Source organism: Labrus bergylta, chromosome 5 (assembly GCF_963930695.1).
Source record: "Labrus bergylta chromosome 5, fLabBer1.1, whole genome shotgun sequence".
Classification (NCBI taxonomy): domain Eukaryota; kingdom Metazoa; phylum Chordata; class Actinopteri; order Labriformes; family Labridae; genus Labrus; species Labrus bergylta.
In genome coordinates, this window is record NC_089199.1 from 21,825,810 (window position 1) to 21,846,599 (window position 20,790).

Here is a 20,790-nt window from a genome sequence, read left to right on the forward strand (position 1 = left end):
AATTCCTCAGCGGTACCGGGGCGGGCGGAACATCCAGTTATCCTCACATCTTAAACTTCTTCGTGTTTAGCTGCTTCTCAACTTCCAGCCCTTTTTTATTTTATTTTTTTAATGCCGAGGTCAAGTCAGAGTACATTATCGCCTTTTATCAGACACCAGTTCCGCCTTTTGAATGAGGAGTTAACCTCCGTTATTCTAATATTGTTCTGATGGAGTTAGCTGTGTTAGCTTAGCATGCTAACATGTCATTGAAACCAATGTAAGCTAACTAATCTCGCGACGACTTTTTAGCCCACAGGTAAGACAACAGTACTGACGGGAAACAAGGTGACACACGAACAAACAGATAGATACACTTTGTCTTTTACTGGCTCAAACATTCACTTACAGCATCGAGTCAGTGTGCTCTGAAGTGCGCATGCGCAGTTGTTACTCCTTTTTTAAGCCCAGAAACAGAAAGTGGTTTAGTTCCCTTTATGCAGGCCCTGTTCCAGACTGCTTTGATTTTGGGGGTGTATAAATAATGTGGACTTACTGACAGACTTAAAGGACTTTAATCTATGACGTCCACTGTTTTAGGGTTTTTAAATCTAAAGCTGTAGAATCTAAAAATACATGAAACCATAATGTATTACATTTAAAACCCACCACCAGCATCATAGAAGAACAGCTTTATTTATATCTAATAATCTATTCTTACATGAACTGATCTCCTTACTGTACCGACCAACCATTTAAACCATTTAAACAATGTGGCATGTTTAGGATTGCTCAAATCGACCAGGAGAAAAAAAAATTATTTTAGTAATTTTTTAAGTTTTTAGATGAAGTGGGATGATTTGTTGGGGCAGTTTAAAGAAGATCTGGTTTAAAAAAAAAAAATGTTTTTGTGACATTGGCGCAAGTGTGCAGGCATATCTTCTTCTCTCTCATGTTTTTTGTATTACCCTGATGCTACATGATGTGTGTATCGAGCCCCTTTCCTGGTTTTATACTTAAATCATCATGTGTATTATTAGAAAAACTGTCCTAATTGATCGGAGATTTGCGACTGGTTGACCTGTCTGCCTCTCTTCTCTTCCTCCCCTCAGCATGAACTACCCCCCCACAAAGCGCCTCCGAGGCCTGAACCAGGATGTAGTGACGGCGATGCCCTTTGACGACCCGTTTGGAGGTGACGATGATTTCACACAGGATGACTTGGATGAGATTGACGTCATCGCCTCCCAGGCCGTCACCTCAACCGCTGCGTCTGGACATGAGTCTAAACCGGCGACCAAACCGATGGAGCCGGCCCGTGGGTCTCCATGGTCATCGTCTGCAGGGTCGAGCAAATCTGTGAACAAAACCACAAGCAATCAGAGCAGAGAGAACACGTTTGGATTCGGCAGCAGCATCAGAGGGGATGCTGGGACACCAAAGAGAGAGCTTCATGGTGAGTTTAGAGCTAAACTGAACTTTTATTACTTTTTTTGTGTTTTTTAAAATATGGTCACATGTAAAGGACTAAATATGGAATATTTCCTCTACATTTCTGCGGGTCATTTTTCAAATCATTCATCAGCTTTGAGATTATCTTCCTTATGGTAGCTGCTGAATACACTTAATTTCAGTGAAAATGTTCCCTTATGACACTTACTGTTATATAAACCATTGCAAACATTTTTATTAACATACTGTTTTTTCATAGTGATGTCATTATTCTATTTTTGTAGAATAAGAAGCCATAAAATTAAAGGTCCAATCTGTAAGATATCTACTTAATTAAATGATAAAGTGACCTTACTATATGATCAGACATTAAGGAAACATGCTATGTTGAAGTGCTGGCTTCTCTGACAACAATGCAGCAGCCAGTATGTCCTCCTTCTAATTTTAGATTCTGGTCCTGAATGCTCTGGATTTGTTTGGACCAGAGAAGGTAGGCAGTTTTAAGGCACCCCCACACAGCCGTTCTGGACGCCCCTCGGTTTGCCAGATATGAGAGCAGTTATCAGGTCAAACCAACAGGTGTTGCAGTGATGGAAGCAGGCAAGAGAACTGGTTCAGATAGAAGTGATTATACCCGACCTAAAAAGCCTCTGCATGTTTCTAATAAGCTCCACGAGCAGAAACGTGCTCAAACTAGGATCAATATTGGAGATGCTTTTGAAAAATGGAGAGAGGTTAGAACGCAGAAAGGTTTACAGACCGATGCAGAGCTGGCTAAACACTGAAGCTTCAGTGTCAGTTTGAGATGTTTGGACATACAATCAGTGTAAGACAACAGTTAGGGGAGATTTTATGAGAATATTTCATATATTTAGTATATTTAGGCACATTTATAATTATATGAATGGATGTATCATGACAATAATCTGAGAAATTGATACAATAATGTTGTTGTTTTCTTTTTGCTGACAAACCTCTGATGTTTTTGTGTGTTCAGGCAGCAGGCAGCAGCAGTTCGGGTCAGACAGAGAAGACTCCCACAGTCAGCTGGAGGCTCAGCATACAGAGCTAAAGAGGAAGGTGAGGTTCACAGACATTTTAAAAATAAATCCAAACTCTTAAAATGGCAGTAAAAAATGTAGTGGAAACAAACATTACCCAGTTTGTTTTATGGCATCACAGATAGCAAAACGTTTGAACCGCTCTTTTTTAGTTTTTGCAACACATTTATATTTGGACCCAAAAAGTTTGATATGCACACCATGTAGGACAGTGTAAAGATATCAATGATGGGACCAGCGTGAGGATCTCTCAAATCAAAGCAGTGTGTTATAATATTTATACATTCAGTGATTCGTGCCAGCTGAGAACAGACTCTGGATGAATCTGGTATTTGTGATTGTGTGTGTGTCATTAGCTGAAGGAGGTGGAGGAGGAGATTGTGCTGAAGAGCGGCGAGATCCGGGTCCTCAGGGACTCTCTGAAAGGAACTCAGCAAGAGAAGGAGGCCCAGAGGCAGAACCAGATCCTGCTGGAGACTCAGAGGCAGAGAGAGCACAGCGAGAGAGAGAAGGAGCTCAACAGGAAGGTGAGGGGGGGGTGAACATCACACACACACGAACATGCAGTACATAAAATCCTTAAAATAGCCTGATTATGACGTGTTGTCCATTTCCAGGTCCAGTCTTTGCAGACGGAGCTGCAGTTTAAAGAAGCAGAGATCAATGAAATGAAGACCAAACTCAGTACAGACAAAAACAAGACGGCCTCACCGCTGCCTAGAAACAGGTAGGTCATCGTCAAAATATCTATTTTGAATTTATTGTTTTATAAGTTTCCCTTTTTATTCCCCTGTCAACTGAATATCCTTGGTTTTTAAATTGTTGACGAGATAATGCATGCCCGTTTAAGCCCTACACAAATTCACCTTAAGAAAGTGGGAGGGGCTGATGATGTTTGAATCGTACGACCGGTTCGATCATTGTGACCATAACAACGCTGCTTCTTACTGTTTCTCTTTTCTGATCACCGGTATGTTCTTTTCCGGTCTTTGGTTCATCCTGTGATTACATCCAATTACACGGAGCATTGATTCAAAGGCCAAAACAAATGTCAGTACAGTGCCTCCTCCAAACTTCACACTCTGGGGGACATTTATGAAAAGGCAACTCATGATCATTTCAGGGGCAGGCTGTCTGAAATTCTCAAGACATTTTTTGAAGACAGTGTGTGAAAAACGCTACAGAGTTTGTGGTGTAGAAAAAAAGTAAAACAAGACTCAAGGGAGCAATAATTTGTCAGGGAGTCAAGATTAAAATATAGGTGCCAGCTGTGGCTCCAGAAAAACAAACATGTATAGGCGTTTTCACATTATGCACTCCTGATCGTTTCTAGAGGACTGTCCCTGAAAGCGACCTAAACTTGTTTCACACATCAACCTCACAGCAGGAGGTTATCCCTGTCGGACAGGAGGGGGGACCATGGGGGATCTCATGAGGCAATACATGACGTACAAAGAACAATGCGAAAGTAGCTGACGAATCAACAGAGTATTAAGAGTGTCAATGTGTCAATGCTTCATCTCATGTCACAATATGAATAAAAGAGTGGAGAAGACAGAAAACAGAACAACGTAACGCAGGAGTTTAATTACGTGCGCCACCTCCTACTCGCTCAAGGTGAATTCTCCTGCTGCGTCTTCTCAGTCTGAGTGAGCTGAATTCTCAGCTCACTCAGACTTCATTTGGAAAAATACTTGAAGGCTGTGAGGAGGAACTCCAAATAAAGTCTGAGAAGTGAAGTTTTCTGCAAATGTGAACAAGACGTGTGACTGACTGACTGACTGATCAGTGTCAGACTCAAATCTTATTGGTTATCTTCTTTTCTCTCTCTCAGTCCTAAAGTACTTAGCAGTCTGGCCCAGTTGCATCATGGGAGCAGCAGCAACTCGTCCTCTCCAACAGCAAACGGTTTCATCACCAAGGAGATGTTTGGAGCCAGCATCCCGACCAGAACGACCCCGGTGAAGACGCGGAGAGACGGTGGGTTGGGTAATGAGGGTGACGATGTCTGTTCTTCAGGACTTTCGTTGACGTGTGTGTTTGTGTGTTTTCTTGCAGACAGGGGGTCCAGCAGCAAATCTGGAGACAGACTGGAAGTAACTCGCCCAGATCCATTCCTGTCTGTCAGACCGGCACACGTGCAACACAGAGGTGAGCCTGTCTGCAGAGCAGGTTCTGCAAGAAGAAGACATGCAAACACTAAACCTGAAACTAAGTCAGATCTGTTTGGTTATCTGACAGATAACGCTCCACCTATTCATATAAAAATAAAACAAATGTTTCATTTATTTATTTATGGGTGTGAATGTGTAGGTGTGACATGCGGTGTAAAAGCGCTAGAAAAGGTCAACTCCTTTTAACATTTTCCTAAGAAATGAAACTATGAGACAAAGGAAAAATGTGTTCAGTTCAAAAGAACAAGTGTTTTTTTTGTGTGTTTTTTTTTTTATCCTTTACAGTCTTCTTTGCGGCTGTCGTCTAGCCCCGCCCCTCTCCCTTGCAACGGCATCACATCAATTGTGATGATTGGTCAGGTACCACCGTGTAGTCATGGCTGTTAGGTTTGACTTCTCCGATATTTGACAGAAAACCTGCGTTATGATCTCATGCCGTGGCATTTTAAAGATGAAGACATTTGCCAGCAGTGAGGGATGGATGAAAGATAATGTCCAGCTGCATCATGGGAAATGTCGGGCCTATTATAGTTGCAGCTTTTCTAAATGTCAGAATATGTCATCTCCTCTGTAGAAAACTGTGTTTGTACGTTTGTGTGTGTGGTTTTGTCCTCCAGGTGGCGTCCTGCTGGGGTTGTTGCTGCAGCAGCCTTTGTCTCCCAGCAGCCTCGGCCTCTCTCACTTGCTGTCCATGAGTCTAACGGACAACCACCTGACGTCCAGGTAAAAAAAAACAGCACTGTAACCATGACAACAGGGGGAGAAGTGAATATGTGTTACACAGTGCATTGTTAAACATGTTTATTACAGCAGTATGTTCATAACCATAAATGAAACAAGTTGATTAATGGAGAGGTGTTTTTTTGTGCTTTGTTGCTGTTATGTTGTGTCTTCAGCAGACTGTCAGGAGGTTTTCCCTCTGACGCTGCAGCCAGTGTAAGTGTAGGTGGAGCTCCCAGAGCTGCTCCGAGTCTGGTCCAGAGTTTGGCTGTAACTGGACTCAACATGCTGAGTCAGAGCCGAGCAGAAGCTGCAGCCAGCGGCAGAAATAAAAGGTAAGACTGACTTACTGGTCTACTAACTCTGATATCTGCTCACTGAAGAAACCAGAAGTATAGAAGAAGGTTATGGCTGAATGTTTGTGTGGAGAGCAGAGCCCTCTTCTGGCCACATCGTTTAAGAACAGCTTTAAAAATACCACAACACTGAACACCACCATGAGACCATTATGTTAATGAAGATAACTTCTGTAGTCTGTTTTCCCTCCTTTCAGAAGAGTTTATAATCCACTGATGAAGATATTTATTTAAACTAAATTTGAAGTCTATCTTGTTCTGGTTTAAAGGTCGTGTCCTGGAGCCGTCCTCCTCCTCCCTCTGCTGGACCTCCACCTGTCTCGACTCTGTCAGGCCCTCGACACGCTCCGGTCCTCGTCTTCTGAAAGCACAAGTTCAAACTCTGCTGCTGCCAGCTCACTCCCAGCGGGCCGTACTGCTCATGCTTCTGGACCAGGGATCCTGGAAGAGACTGGTTTGACTGGTTTCAGTGTGGAGGACTCGGGTTTGGCTGCTCTGAGGCTCCTCTACCTGCTGCTCGCCCACAGCGACGAGGTGACACAACAGACACTTTTAACGACTAAGCAGAGCCACTAATTATTGACATGTAGATTTCCAAATGTCAGATATCAGTTCACTCTGGTGTTTTCACACATGCACTCCTGAAAATATCTAGATAATTCCAAGCAGACTGCTCCTGAGTCTGAGCAGTCAATCACAGTCTCTCTACAACGTCTGCCCCAAGGCACCAAAATATCAAACTAGAAAACTTCAATAAACTGGAATTTCACAAACTGGTAGATCTCTAAGAATCTCATGTTCACCATTTCTCTTTTAAAATCCTTCCAAACATGTTTCAAAGACGAGAACAAGAAACACTCCTGTGATGATAAAGACAGAAAACGTTGTCTCATCCTTTTCAGAGTGAGCCAACCATCATCTCCCTGTCGAGTGTTTTTCTGAATCTGCTGCTGACTGTGTGATCTTTTTGATGTTGTTTTAGGTGGTGCAGGCTGTGGTGTCAAAAGACAGTCGGAGCAGAGACACGGACAAAAAGGTATAACCTGTATTCACCTTTATTTTCCCCCACTGAACGTAAAAATGTGCATTTCAAGATATCAGCTCTGTGATAAGAAACGACACAACACTGTTTGTAATCATAAAACAAAGATTTATTGTTATAAAACGAAGATTTGAGTGAAATAAAAAACCAAATCCGCCTCCCTCCCTCTTGTAGGTGGAGTGCTCTGCTGCAGATGTGGGTCTGTCCTCCCAGAATGCCTTGCTGCAGTCAGTGTTGCGGCTCTGTGAAGCAGGTACAGGTGGCAGTGAGAGCAGTTTACAGAGGGAAGAGCTCGTCCTCAGTGCCATGAAGACACTGTGTGTCCTCATTCAGAGGACGAAAGACACACACACTGACAGGTACACCCACACACACAAACCTAAAGGTGTCCACTCTGATACCTGCAAGAAAGATAAACAGAGATCTCATCCCCATCTTTACATTCAGTGTAAAGTAACAAACAAATACAACAGATTTTTAATGTATGAAATTGAATTGATAAAATAGAAAATAAACAATAAACCCAGTTGAAGGATTTATCCAGATTTCTGGATTTTCTGACTTGAAATGTTGATTGATTTTTATTAATCCATGACAATGTTTCCCACAAAGTAACTTTGCCCAGGCATGTTTACAGCCTCCTGCGTATATTTGTCGACCATCTTGATTTATTATTTGAACGTTCCTGCTTCTTCCATCCTTTATCTCTCACACCTATGAATTTAACTCCATTATCATTTCAGGCCTTTAGAGGGCGCACTCACACAAGGCAATCTTTAAGCTCTCTTCACCACTGAAGTCCAGTTTGTTGTTTGACTAATGTCTGTCACAATCAAGCTTAAGCACTGTACGGGACAACTTTACCTAGTGTGCATGTCTTTAGAGTATAATTTGAATGATCTTCCCATGGAATTAACACTTCTGTTTGGTTTATTTTGACTGTGTTATTGTCATAACTAGTTTACAACACTCAGAAGTAGGTATGTGATTTTGTGTCTTTAATAAAGTAGAGATCAGCAATGTAATGTTTTACCAAACTAGGAGCATATTGTCTTGATTTATATTTTATTAAGAAGGATGATTGGGATCAAGAAAGAGGTCGTAGAAAGTCGAACAGACGTGTTGCCTGTAGTTAAAGAATGTTTGATTTCTATGTTTGTGTTAGCCGGAGGGGAGAAGTGAAGATGTCATGAAACCTGAAGCACTCTGACGCACCCTTCAGCTCACATCAACACAGTGTTTACTCCTTTGATTCCTCTAAATGCATATCAAAGACACACTCACACACACACACGCATGATGCAACACTCACCTAGGATGAATAATTCTGGAGGTGGAGGAGTGGTTGACTAGGAAGTGAGTGAGTGTTTGGTTTATGACTTTTCCACAAACTGTCAGAGGTTATGTAACATCTTGCTGTAAAGTAAAGTTTTTTTACTGTCACTGTGGTGACATAACAGTGACTGGTGATAACTGGAGGGACTAACCTTTATCTGCTTCACAAAGATCACTTTTAGTTTCACTATGAGGAAATAAAATGCTGATTAAGTTTACCTTTACCCTTTCTACTGAGTGGACAGTAGGGGGCAGCTGTGGCTCAGTTGTGTCTGGTCTGATCCGCAGCTCCTGCAGCACCATGTCCGATGTGTCCTTGGGCAAGACACTTAACCCCAAGTTGCTCCCACTGCTTCGTCTGCGGTGTATGAATGGATTAGTTACTTCTGATGGTCACTTTACACAGCAGCCTCTACCATCAGCGTGTGAATGTGTAGGTGTGACCTGCGGTGTAAAAGAGCTTTGAGTAGTCAGAAGACGAGAAAAGAAATATACAAGCTGAAGTCCATTAATCATCTACCATTTACAGTTCTGAACACACGTTTAGTAAAAACTCCCTATAACCACAGATAATGCAATAAAAAATCATCAGATTCAATGATTCACTTAACAGGTGATCTTTAAAGGTCAGAAAAGAGACAGAAAAGTCAGCACACAATTGTCCTTTTAGTTTCCTTATCCGGGTAGAAACAGCAAAACAACAACTGGCACAATTCAGCACTACGCCTTCATCAGCGTACCCGCATAAAGGAAACTAAAAGGACCTTTGCGTGCTGACTTTTCTGTAACTTTTTAGTCTTGTTTCGGTCGTGCACCTGGGCTCATGTTTACATGGGCTCATGTTTTTTTTTTTAACTGTTTTTGATCTTTAAAGGTCACATATTCTCCTCATTTTCAACCAGTTTAAAGAAGTCTTAGCTCCCCAAAACATGTCTGTGAAGTTTCTTGTTCTAAATCCACTTTATTGGTCTGCGCTCTGTCTCTGTGTCTCTCAGGTTGCAGTGCGTGTTGCAGGTGGTGTGTGCGTGTTTGTCAGCAGACAGCAGGCTGCAGACGGTCTCGGAGTGCGTGTCTGTCCTCATGTCCACGTCCGACCGTCAGACTCTGTCTCAGCAGCTCTGCTCCCAGCACGGTGACTTTCTTCATTCCTGAGCACTGAATCTGCGCTAATGTTCAGGCTTCACTTTAGAGTTCAATATTTTTAATTTGCTCTCTTTAGACCCGTGTGTGTTCCTGAAGTTGTTCCAGTTCATCAGGACCCGACCAGACAATCAGGCTACACACACAGACTGGATTCTTCTGGACCTGCAGGTAACACACACACACACACACACACACACACACACACACACACACACACACACACACACACACACACACTTCAGGGACACACTCGCTGTTTCCAAAACCGCCTATTATACGAGAAGTGTTTACTGATTTGGTCAAAATGCAGTATGGGGACAAATGTGAGATCCACAGTATGCCAAAAATGCCTGGATGTTTCAGGAAAAATCTACAGTATGCATCAGATCAGTCTTCTCAGTGCCTTGCTCAACGGCAGCTCAGCAGTGCTCAGGAAGTGAACTGGCTGCTCTCCAGCTACCAGATCAACTTCCTGACTTGGTCCGCACTGGGACTTGAACAGGCGTTCCCCCCCCCGGTTCCAAACCCAAGTCCCTACAGACTGAGCTACTGCTGCCCAAACATCGACCAATCATAACAGTGGAAGCAATCACAATCAGACCGAACCACACAATCTTACCACTTATTATCTTTTTTGATTCTCAAAATCATGGAAATCCCTGGTCAGCTTTTTTTCAGACTCTAAGTGGATGCTCTGCTGTCTCGGCTTTTGCCATCAGCTGGGCTGTTGTTTACTTCCTCATTCTAAAAACAGAAAACAGCTTAGCCTGGCCGGGCTTTCTGCTAAATAACCACCGACTGGCTGTCATTTTGATAGTTTGATAGTAGTATGGAGTAGGCGGTTTTGAAACAGCCACTGACTTGTCGTTACATTCAGGGATGTAAAATAATAACAGCGGGGTTGTTGTCTTTTTATGGTCGTAGAGGAAGTTCAAGTTATCACACGATGTTGTTCTGACAGATAAAGGTGGTTAAGAATTCAAGAAGAAGAGACTTTAAAGGTTTGTTATCTTTCACACAAACTGGAGTATTTTGGAGATCCAACAAGCTTTTACTTTAGAAGCTCTCTGACGCCCCTCCCACCGTGTTGGGGGTGCTGTCCCTCGCCGACCTCATGGGATAATTGTCTTGACAGTTGAGGGTCAGCAGTTGATCTAGTTCACCTCCTCCAGGCTGAACAGCTGGACCCTGAGCTTATTCTGTCTGCACACTGCTCGCTGCGTCACTCCCTGGTCATTTCGTTACCAACAACATCTCCACAGCAAGTTTGCAGTGTGACGCATTGCTTCTTCTGGTGATTTCTACATTATATATATTTGTGTTTTTAATTCATCTCTTGCATGGGGTTCGTGATATGGACATGGTGTCCTTAACGCCTGAGTGAAACAAGCTTAATTTAAGCACAAATGGTGAATTTCTAACAATAACCAAAGAATATTACATGAGTCAAAAAGCTTCCACCTGTGAGGTTTATCAAACACTTAAGTCATCCAGGCATGAGGCAGGAAATCAACCAGTCAGCGTGAGTCTCCTTGACCTCCAGTAATCCATATTTAAACACAGGAGTCCTTTACTTCTCATTTCAAGTAGAAAACTTGAGCCAGCTATTTTAAAAAAAAAAAGGTTTCTTGTTTGTCCTGGCTCCCTCTGATAGTTGAGTTTGTGTTTTAAGAAGGGACTGTCCTTCCTTTTCAGACTGTGTTTTATTTATTTGTGTGTGTCAGGTTGTTCGTTTGCTGAGCAGACTGATGACTCAGCGAGCAGAGAGCTGGAGCAGCAGCCAGCGCAGCAGCTGTCCCTGTAACGCCGAGGTAAAACACTCGTTTCAATCCGCCTCTATCGGTCTCTATGAAGTGAAATGTAACCTCGTGTTGAAGTTGTATTTACAAACGACTCTGTGTGTCTCAGCTGGTTCAGACGGTGGTGATTGTTTTCCATCGTCAGTGGTTGGATCTCCGAGGTGCTCAGGAGCTGACGGACTCAACAGGTCGCTCACATTTCAAATGTTGACGTTATTCACCACATTTTCCTTTAAAACTGTGCATGACAACAATATATCCAATAACCAATCAGGGCTGTTGTGTTTTTTTTTTTTCCCAGGTCTGACCTCGCCCTCGCAGCAGTACCCCGCCCCCTCGTCGCCATGGTGGCAGAGCACGGCGGCGTCTCTGCTCAGAGAGTGTCTGCTGCTGCTTCACTGGCTGCTGCTGCATCACGGCAGCTTCTCAGAGAGCTGCAGGCCGCTGCTGCACATGTACGACCAGGTGATCCCCGCCGTACGAGACACGCTGAGGAAGATCCCCGAGCTGAGCGAGAGCGAGGGTATGAACACGCATCCATACATGAACACGCACACACTAAAGTTAAAAAAAAGAAAAGAAAAAAAAGGGATAATATTTGCAGCTGTGACGTCCTGTAAGAGCGGTACAAACTCTAAACACTTCCTCCTTGTAGTTTTAAAATTCCATACCAAAAACTGCTAGAGCCAGTCGAGCTGTTTTCACACATTTCTCGAGCCCGTCCCTGAAATCTTCTTTAGTCGCTTATTCACATAATGTCCCTCACGGCCTCAACTTTCCATCTCGGTCAGGAAGGAGGAAGAGTCTCAGACATGATGGGGGGAAAAAAAATAGATGCTGCAGAAATCCAAGATTGCGGACAAAGAGTCTGAAGCATTAACCCCGCACGCCTGCTCACCTGCAGTAATTGTCCCTGAATATTCTCTGCTGCGTTCATCAGCAGGAAAAAGCTCTGGGTAAAGTCATGTCAAAAAAGCATTCACACCGAACATACTCAGGAGTTATGTGCATGTGTGAAAACAACATTGACCCCTTTTTCCAAATTTATCCTGATGTACTCTCTGGAGTAAAACTAATTTACAATCCATCTTAAATAAAAATTCTTCTGATTATTAACTTCTTTGAGTTTTGACTCTTTCAGGACACGTTTTTGTGATCATGAACTTTTACCTGAAGAGTAAAAGAGTAGAATCAATTAGGTCCCTTTTTTTTTTTTTACCTTCAATGAGACTAATTTATTGTTTCTGTTTTCCGTCTGTCAGAGCTCGCTCTGGAGGAGATCTGTCGCTCGGAGGGCGATGACACTGACGACATGGACACCGACACTGGCTCCTGATTGGCGGCTGCTGCTGCTTCAGCTTCACCAATGACCAATTAATAGACATGTAGACCAGTTTACCGACTAATGCTTGAACTTTTCTGAGACGAGGACAGAGCGAAGGCTGTGTTATGTCACGCTGATGAAGTAAAAAAAAAAAAGACTGAAGAGAAAATAAAATGATCAGGATGAAAGAGTGAGAGGATTTATTCTGCAGTCTGAGTATGAGATTAATAAAACTTGAAGATGAGGAAAAAACAAACCCATCTGAGTGTATTTTACAGTGTATCGTTTCTCTCTTTCCTGTCCTCCACTCAACCTTCCCTTTTTTGTGTACATTTTATATCGTTATCAAAACAAAGAACCAACACCCTAACCTGCTGGTGCATTTCCTTAATCTCAGAAGTCAGAAATTCTGAGTTGACACTCTGATACGTCATCAGGAAGTCAGATTTCCGACTTAGAAACTCTGAGAACCTTCAGTAACCCGAGCTGAAAAATGAATACTAGTCTTCTTAATTTATAACAACGAAAAAAGTCCTGGAGCAGAACATTCAGTAAAACATCTTTATTATTTCTTCAGTTGTGCATGAGGTCTGAATGACAGATTCAGAAGAAGGCATCCTGTCCGCTGGCTGCAGGCCGCGCGGGTTATGAGAAGTCAGTCAAATGAAACACAAAGAAACGATCTGACCCAGTTATCTCAAGATTACAAAGTTTACTTTTGAATTCAAAACCTTGGGCTTATTATTTTAGCTTCAAATGAAGTTTCAGGTTGACATGAGTAGGGTTCACATGATCGTACATTCACCTCTTCTGTTATTTTTGGACTTCAGTTGGTGCAAAACATTTTGTGCTTTCATCAAACAGTGGATGAAAGCGCTCCCCAGATTGAACCTGTTTGCATTTCTCAGTTTTATTGGAGGAGGGTAGGCCAAATAAAATATCAAGAAAACATTTATTGAACATGTTGTATCCAGAATAAACTTTTTAATTCAGGTCATCATGTTCTCCATTAAAAAACCTTCAGAGTGAGTGAAGTTTTAATCTTGAGATACTGAAAAACACTTAAAGCAATCATTTGACTTCCATTAAACCGTGATCGTCAAAAAGGACGGTCAGACCGAAGCGGAGTTTACAGCAGAGTAGCTTTGGTGGCCACTTGTGTGTTTTCACAGAGAAATACGTCGACTCTAAAATACTGATCGATCCTTCACTTTAAGTCTTTAAGTGAGCAACCAGGAAGTGTAAACACGGAGAAGAAGAAACTGCACCCCGATTCACGCTCCGCCTCCTTCAAAGTCCACTTTGAACTGAACCTGCGGTGTGCTCGGAGTCGATATGAACCTATTTAAATAGAAATGATTTGATATTGTTGTTAGAATGGATAAGTCTTCGGTCTCTCTCCCTCTTTTTACAAAAGTTATCCAATGAATGAGTTTACAGAAAGCACCTGAACACACCGTATGTTGAGTACTGAGTGACCACAGAAAATTATTTCCATTGGTCACATCCCTTTCAAAAGAGGCGGGGCTTGATTTGAGACGCAGCTGTCGTGAGTGAAAGGCACCTGAGGGTGGGGTCAAGTAATCCAGGATCAGGCTGTTTGGAAGCGTGTGTGTGTGTGTGTCTGCAATTGCATTTCTATCTTTGTGAGGACCAATTTCACTCAAATTTAAAATAATTGAGAATTTGTTTTTGACGGGCTGTGAGGAGATTTTGTCCGGAATAGAGCTGTGAAGACAGATACCATATTTTCTATCCTGATTGTGATTCTGATAAACTCGTCTGATGATACCTTCAGGTTTAAAACATGGCACTGCTCTGTTAATCATCACATGATAATAAAAAATAAACTTTGGGGGGTGGGGGGGGGGGGTTCATTTTATCTGGTTGATGCATTGGGTGCAAAATCTGTAGAAAACCTTCATCACATTTTAATGGGAGTCAGATTTAGTTTCAGGGTCGGTTAGCTGTGGCGCTGAACTTTAAGCGGGTGTCTGTTTAGGAGGTCCTCACAAGTAGAGAACAACACACGTCTGTTAGTGTCTTTCAGTCCACGTTGGCACCACCTGGTCGTCGTCCTGGTCTTTGCTTTGTGCCGTTTTGTTTGAGCTGTGATGCGTCTTATGCCCGTTGTGATGTGGCGTGCTGGGATTGGTCAGCCACGGGTGCATCAGCAGCTCGGACACCTCGAGCCTCTCCGCGGGCAACTTCCTCAACATGCAGCCGATCAGACACTTGGCCCGCGACGACAGCCAATCGGGCAGGCTGAATGAGCCGCGGCGGATCTTGGCGAACAGCGCGGCGGGCTGCGTGTCCTGAAACGGGTATCGTCCAACGAGCATGGTGAACAGAGACACGCCCAGGCTCCAGATGTCTGCGGCGCGGCCCGAGTAAGAGCCTATCCCGTTGGTCAGCAGCTCGGGGCTGACGTAGGCGGGGCAGCCGTGTCTGTCCGTCAGAGAGTCGTCCTCGTGTTTACCGTGGAGGAGGACGCAGTCGTTTAGGCCGAGCAGAGCGAGACGGGTCCTGCAGACAGAAAACAAAGGTCACACCCGAATTAGAATCAGACAACTTGAGCAGCATCGGTCGCAAGTGTTGCTGCGTTTTGTATAGCTCACCTGTACTTGTCGGTGAAGACGAACCTGCGGAGCTTCAGGTCTCTCAGGACGATTCCGTGCTGATGACAGTGCGCCACGGCGCTCAGCATCTGAGCGAACAGATGCCCCACCTCCTCCTCGCCCAGACGCTTCCTGCTTCTCACGTACGCGTGCATGTCGCCATGGTGACCTGACAGGAAGACGTACACGCTATCCTGTCCGACCACCACGTCCTGCAGGCCGCAGATATTGTCATGGGCACCGATCCGGGTGTAGGCAGCTAAGCGCTCCTGGTAACCATGAAGGGGAATCACCTGTGACCACGGCAGAATGTAAGGTTAAAATGGCTACTTTGTGTGTGTTTGCTGTATCTGTATCGTTTCATTCTTTTTGCATTATTTGCGATCTTGGTATTTTTACCTGGCAGGTGTATTGCTGCTCCGTCTGTGCGTGCGAGGCCCTGTAAGTCTCCTCCCCGTCACAGCGTTCCAACAGGATATACTGCCCCACTCTGGTTGGGGATTGGCTCTGGTCAGACTTGGGGGCGGGGCTTCTGGACCTCAGGCACGGTGGTATGCCTGTGGTCGGAGGCGGCGGAGCCAAACGGGGAACTTTGCATTTGGGTAAATTTTCTTGGGGCTCGTCCAGTAACCTCTTCAGACACTTCTGAGACCTCGCTGTGGCCACGCCCATGCTCATCTGTGATTGGAGGAGAAAAGTGACATCATCATGTTAGTTGTAAACTCACTTTCAGGAACTATTTAAAAAAAATGACATTTGTCAGAGTGGATCAAAGATTTAAGAATGTACCAAAGTTGAGTTAGTGCACAGTGAAGACATTTTTCTGAGCTCGTTTTCAGTATCTTTTTCTGCGGACAACACTTCCCAACGCCATGATTAACTTTAAAAATCGCTTTTCACCTAAAGTTTCAGACTTTTTGATGAAGTTTCAGACTTCATCAAAAGAATCGGCTAAAAACACATCGACCAACCAGCATAGTTAACAACACAAACTACAAACTTTGTCCACGGGGGGGGCGCCAAATTCCCCACAAAATGAAAGATCCTGACAGCTGCTTTACATTTAATTCATTATTTATTGTTGGGGCGCCGGCAGCCTAGTAGTTGCTGCACCCCTTGTGTACGGAGGACTTTCTCCAAGCGGGCGACCCGGGTTCAAATCAGGCCTGTTGGTCCTTTCCTGCATGTCAATCCCCAATCATCCCTCCCTGATTTCTGACTATCCACTCTGTCCTGTTTCTAAAAAATAAAGGCATAAAAAATCTCTGAAATAAACCTTTAAAACACATTTATTGATTAATCTAATAAATAAATAAGTACAGAAAAAGTTTTAAACACTAACATAAATATTTTGACTGACCAGATTTTAAGTTTTATTATTGTCAGTTCCTGTAATCCTTTTTTTTTCTCCTTTGAACAACCTTAATTTCAAGATTTGATCCAATCAGATTGCTCGTAACTTAAGGACACAGCCGCGCCCTCGTATCTCACTTCAGGATAATCACTACAAATGACCACTTTCACAAACACTTCAAATATATCCTGTCTACATGTTCTGCACAGAAACGGTGGTTGTGAGACCCTAAAGTTAATACATGAAACTTTTTTTGTCAAGTTTTGTTGTAGTCAGTCTTAAGCCTGATTCCTGGTTTAATTTCTGCCCTTCAGCGCCCTCTGCTGGTGCGTGGTGACTCTGCAGCCGAAGCCTCCTCCGCGCTCTAAACCCTCCTTTGTGTTATTTTCCTGGTACTGTAATAAGAACGATATTATTATCACATCTCTCTGTGTTGTGCGTCTCCGCTGCTCACATGTTAGCACGTCTATAGGCTTCATGATGAAACTTCCTGTAAGCTGACAGACGCTTCAGCTTTCAGATCGTTGCATCAGAGCACAACAGTTTATAGTTTAAACAGGCTTTAAATACAGTCAACACCTACCACACACACACACAAACACACACACACACACACACACACACACACTCAGTGAGAATAGATGTGTGGTTTTGGTACAAAGTATTTCAGAGCCTGCGGCCTCGGTGCTGACATTGTGTGGAAACCTGCTGTTAGCAAATGTTGCTTTCACTCTGGTGAAACACCCTGAGTCACAGTGTCACCATGGCAACGTCATCCCCTGACACACACACACACACAGAGTGAATCAGTGCTGTTTGATGTCTCATCTCATCAGCTATTTGCCAAAGATTTCTCCATCACTTTCTGTTCAAGCGCGGTTTCACAATCAGAGATCAGACGGCAGAAGAAAAACAAACACAAAGTCAAATGAACTAAAGCCCGTCCTGAACTCCACTGATACTCTGAAATCTTTACAAACATGTCCTATACTTTACATGGAGTCCCACTTCCTGCTCTTTATTTCACCAGTTATTTAATCTTGAATTGATAACAGTCAAAATTTTGAGAAAACGGGAATTTCCCTGTGAGTCTGCGCTGATTTCTCGTCTTAAAAATAACTTCTCCTGTCTCTGACAAACATCCCAAAATACAAACATGTTCAGCTTTCGGTCAAAAAATGAGACATGATGACACTCAACACGTTAAAGAGAATCATAAAGAAGGCGTGCGGTTGTTGTTCATCAGAGGTCGATTCTGTATTTGAAATGTTTGTCATTGTTTATTATTGTTTTGTTGTGTTGTCTTTGATTGTGTTTGGCCGCTGCCTTGGCCAGGGGTCTCTCTTGTTAAATTATGTTTATTGACGGAAAGCCCCTTGAGAATTAAGAGAATTAATTCAACAGTCGTATGATATCAAAGATGTAAGACAACATTAGAAAACGTTTTCTGTCTCCGTCTTCTCTGATGTGTTTTTAACCCCGATCGTTTTTTTTTTATACTTCTGCAGCTTCAGGGCCAGAAAAGCTCGTCACTAACACAACTCCAAACTATCACCTCGCCTTTCATCAAAAGAACAATAAAACAACAGAACAGAATAAAGTCAGACAGTCTTCATGAATCATACTTTTGTTCTTCTTCCTCTTTGGTAGCCTACCCTGTCTGCATCTGTCAGCAGACTTGTCTATCTTTTAAATTGAGTTCATCTGTACCAACACAAAGTCAGATGTGCTGATTAATGTTTATTTTTGTTGAGTTTGTTTTTATTTATTCCTTTCAAAGAATATTAACAGGTATCCTTTTTTTGAATACATCATTGCTTCATCTAATGAATCATTTTCCAGTGATGAACCTGAGTATGTTATTAACCTGTTATACATAAAGTTACACCGTGAACTCATCTTACTGTACCTGCTCTCGCTGCAGATTTTAGCATCGGTTTGCAGAGTTAGCTCAGATATTCTGGACTCGTCTGAACTGACTTCAAGCCTCAGCCTCAAAGTTAAACCTTCAAACTTCGGACCAAATCAACATCACCTTCCGTTTGTTTCCAGAACTTTAAAGTGAAACACACAGTCTTGCAAACACAGGAAGTCCTGAAGACAGAAACATCTCCACACACCTGAGCTCCCTCCATCAGCTGATGTAATAAGAAAAGTGGCTTTTAGCTTTGATTAAGAAGATAAAGAGTGAACTTTGATGCTAATAGTTGATCCTCTAAACTCACCAGCTGCTGTCCTTTAGGTACTGGTCTGAAACATCTACAGTACAGTGAATAATGTAGAGGAACACTTAAGAAAAATAAAGACTTTTAGGGATTATATTTCAGTCTTTGTTCACAACATGTCAGAGGTTAAAATTGTTCTTTTTGACTCCACAACAAAAACCTCAAAGCTGTGGTATAAGGTCGTTTAGACCCGGGGTGACTAACTCTGGGTCAGGGCTGGATTTGTACACATGAGACCTCCTGCTCTATTTTAACCAACATCATTATGACTCAACACCTGCATGCAGGACTACAGGCTGATATCATATTATCTAAAATCATTCAACATGAAGGAGGCTGCTCATACCTTGCAATGAGCAGTGAATGATCACACATTAAAAAAAAACATGTTAGAGAGAGGTTTACAGGTGAAGTTCAAATGAACCCCACCTTGAACATGTAGCCTACACCATGCAGATGCTATTTTCACGGAAAGGCATCAGTAAATGTAATAAATTGTTTTTTTAAAAGTACAAAAATATGAAATATCCCACTATAAAAGTACAACTCCGCATGTTTAGTTTAGGCTGCATAAGGTACACTATTTGGCAAACATTTGCATCTTTATACATTATGAAAGACAGACAGGCTTTGAGTGAATACAAACTTTACAAATGCTCTCAGGTGGTTCTTTTCTTACCTTGTTCTCCGGTTTCGGACTGACTCAACAGGAAACCAGTAAGATCCAGGAGAAACCACGTTAGAGTCAAAGATGGTTACTGAGGGTCCGCCTAGTTTTGGAGCAGAACTTTATGTGGAGATACCAATCAAAAATGAGTTTGAACTCGGACTGGTGGATCCAGTAGATGATGTGTTGATACTGGGAGAACTGGAGCGGACTGTAGGCTACGGTGATGACGTCTTTGTCTGGTTATTATTGTCGGGTCGGTTGCGCAACTTTTCGTCAGTCAGCTGTGAGGTGTTGAGCTTCTTCTTCTTCTTCAGCAAACTTTAAAAAAAAAAAAAAAAAAAAATAGTTCAACAAAACAACCCGAAAAATGCCAAAATGTAAAAACCGAACTTTTTTTTTTTTTTTGTTTAATCCGAGGCTGGAGCGAACGAAGCCGAACAAAGCCGAGTCCAACCGAGTCCTGTACGCTCCTTCTTGTCCGATGTGAAATGAAAGTAAAGTCCGGTTCAAGGTGTGGTTTTTAAGATCCTGTCTGACTCCCTCCGGACTCTGGTCTGCTCAGACCCGTATCCTACCCCCTCTCCAGAACTTTCGGGACTCTATCCGCTCTGAGGACCTGGGACTGGCTCTGGGTTTGTTTGGTTACGGTGTTTCCTCCCTCGGTGTCGTCATCCAGTGGAGGGGGCGGAGCCTCGATGTTGCAATCCTGAGCCGATCAGTCGTCAGAAAACAGACACGGGACCAAAACACCAGTGTGTCGTTAAGTTCGTACATAATGAAGCTGTTAAAGGTGGAGTTTTTAAAAAATATATACTTTATTTAATTGAATGCAGGGTCATTTCTTAATTTCCCTCCTGGAGATCACACAAAACATCTAAATCTAAAATATTGCATCATACTTTAGTAGCCTATCAATTTATTTTTAAATAGCCTAAATCTGAACCTAAAGTTAATGAAGTCAGAAAATTAACGTAGAAAAGTAAAAAAAATATATATATATTATTTTATTTTTCCTGAGATTAGAAGAAGAAAAAGATAACAGAAAGTAAAAGTACTCAAGTTAACTTTCAAGTTGAGTAAGGTTAAGTCCCGCCTCTGATAAGGCAAAAAAACAATCATAGTTCAGGATTTTGGGGCGGTTAATCAGATTTCCCCGGGGGGGGGGGGGGGGGGGGGGGGGGTCCTGGTCACTCCCTGGATGGAATAAACAATTAGAAAGAGAAAGCATAAACAGGCACACAATCAGGAGAAACAAACTAAACGGGATTAGGATCAATCATTACACTAGGCTGCTTGTTTTGTAAAATGAACACAGTCACATTACTGACACACTGTAGGACTAAAAGTGTCTTTTTAAAATGAACTGTTTGGTCTCTTACAAACTCTATGTATATTTATAGTTTCAGACGATTCACTGTGTCTCTACGGGAGTTTTTATTCCCAAAAATACTTCAAAATGCTTTTTTTATAGAAGACTTAGTCTCCATATTCCAAGTTAGCTGAGGATGTAACGCCTCTTTCACTCCTCATCCTGGTCC

The 20,790-nt window shown here is 42.7% G+C and overlaps 2 protein-coding genes across 3 annotated transcripts; one reads left to right on the plus strand and one right to left on the minus strand.

Moving 5' to 3' along the window:
- Positions 1–12,655, plus strand: atrip (ATR interacting protein). Of its 2 annotated transcripts, none has more exons than XM_020630630.3 (18): positions 1–298; positions 1,092–1,435; positions 2,429–2,511; positions 2,849–3,019; positions 3,110–3,219; positions 4,327–4,472; positions 4,551–4,643; positions 5,284–5,389; positions 5,563–5,721; positions 6,012–6,276; positions 6,725–6,778; positions 6,959–7,143; positions 9,115–9,251; positions 9,339–9,430; positions 10,987–11,073; positions 11,171–11,249; positions 11,363–11,584; positions 12,324–12,655. In XM_020630630.3, exons 2-18 carry the CDS (start codon positions 1,093–1,095, stop codon positions 12,395–12,397), a joined length of 2,406 nt encoding a protein of 801 aa, XP_020486286.2. In that variant the 5' UTR covers positions 1–298; position 1,092; the 3' UTR covers positions 12,398–12,655. The 2 variants fall into 2 exon arrangements, with proteins under 2 accessions (XP_020486286.2, XP_020486288.2); XM_020630632.3 differs by having other exon boundaries at positions 5,566–5,721.
- A 277-nt stretch (positions 12,656–12,932) lies between these two features.
- Positions 12,933–19,886, minus strand: trib3 (tribbles pseudokinase 3). Its single transcript, XM_020630636.3, has 4 exons — positions 19,262–19,886; positions 15,403–15,681; positions 15,004–15,296; positions 12,933–14,911 (listed from the first exon to the last, which is right to left on the minus strand). The coding sequence occupies exons 2-4, from the start codon at positions 15,679–15,681 to the stop codon at positions 14,422–14,424; spliced, it is 1,062 nt and encodes a 353-aa protein (XP_020486292.2). The 5' UTR covers positions 19,262–19,886; the 3' UTR covers positions 12,933–14,421.
- Between the last annotated feature and the right edge of the window lie 904 nt (positions 19,887–20,790).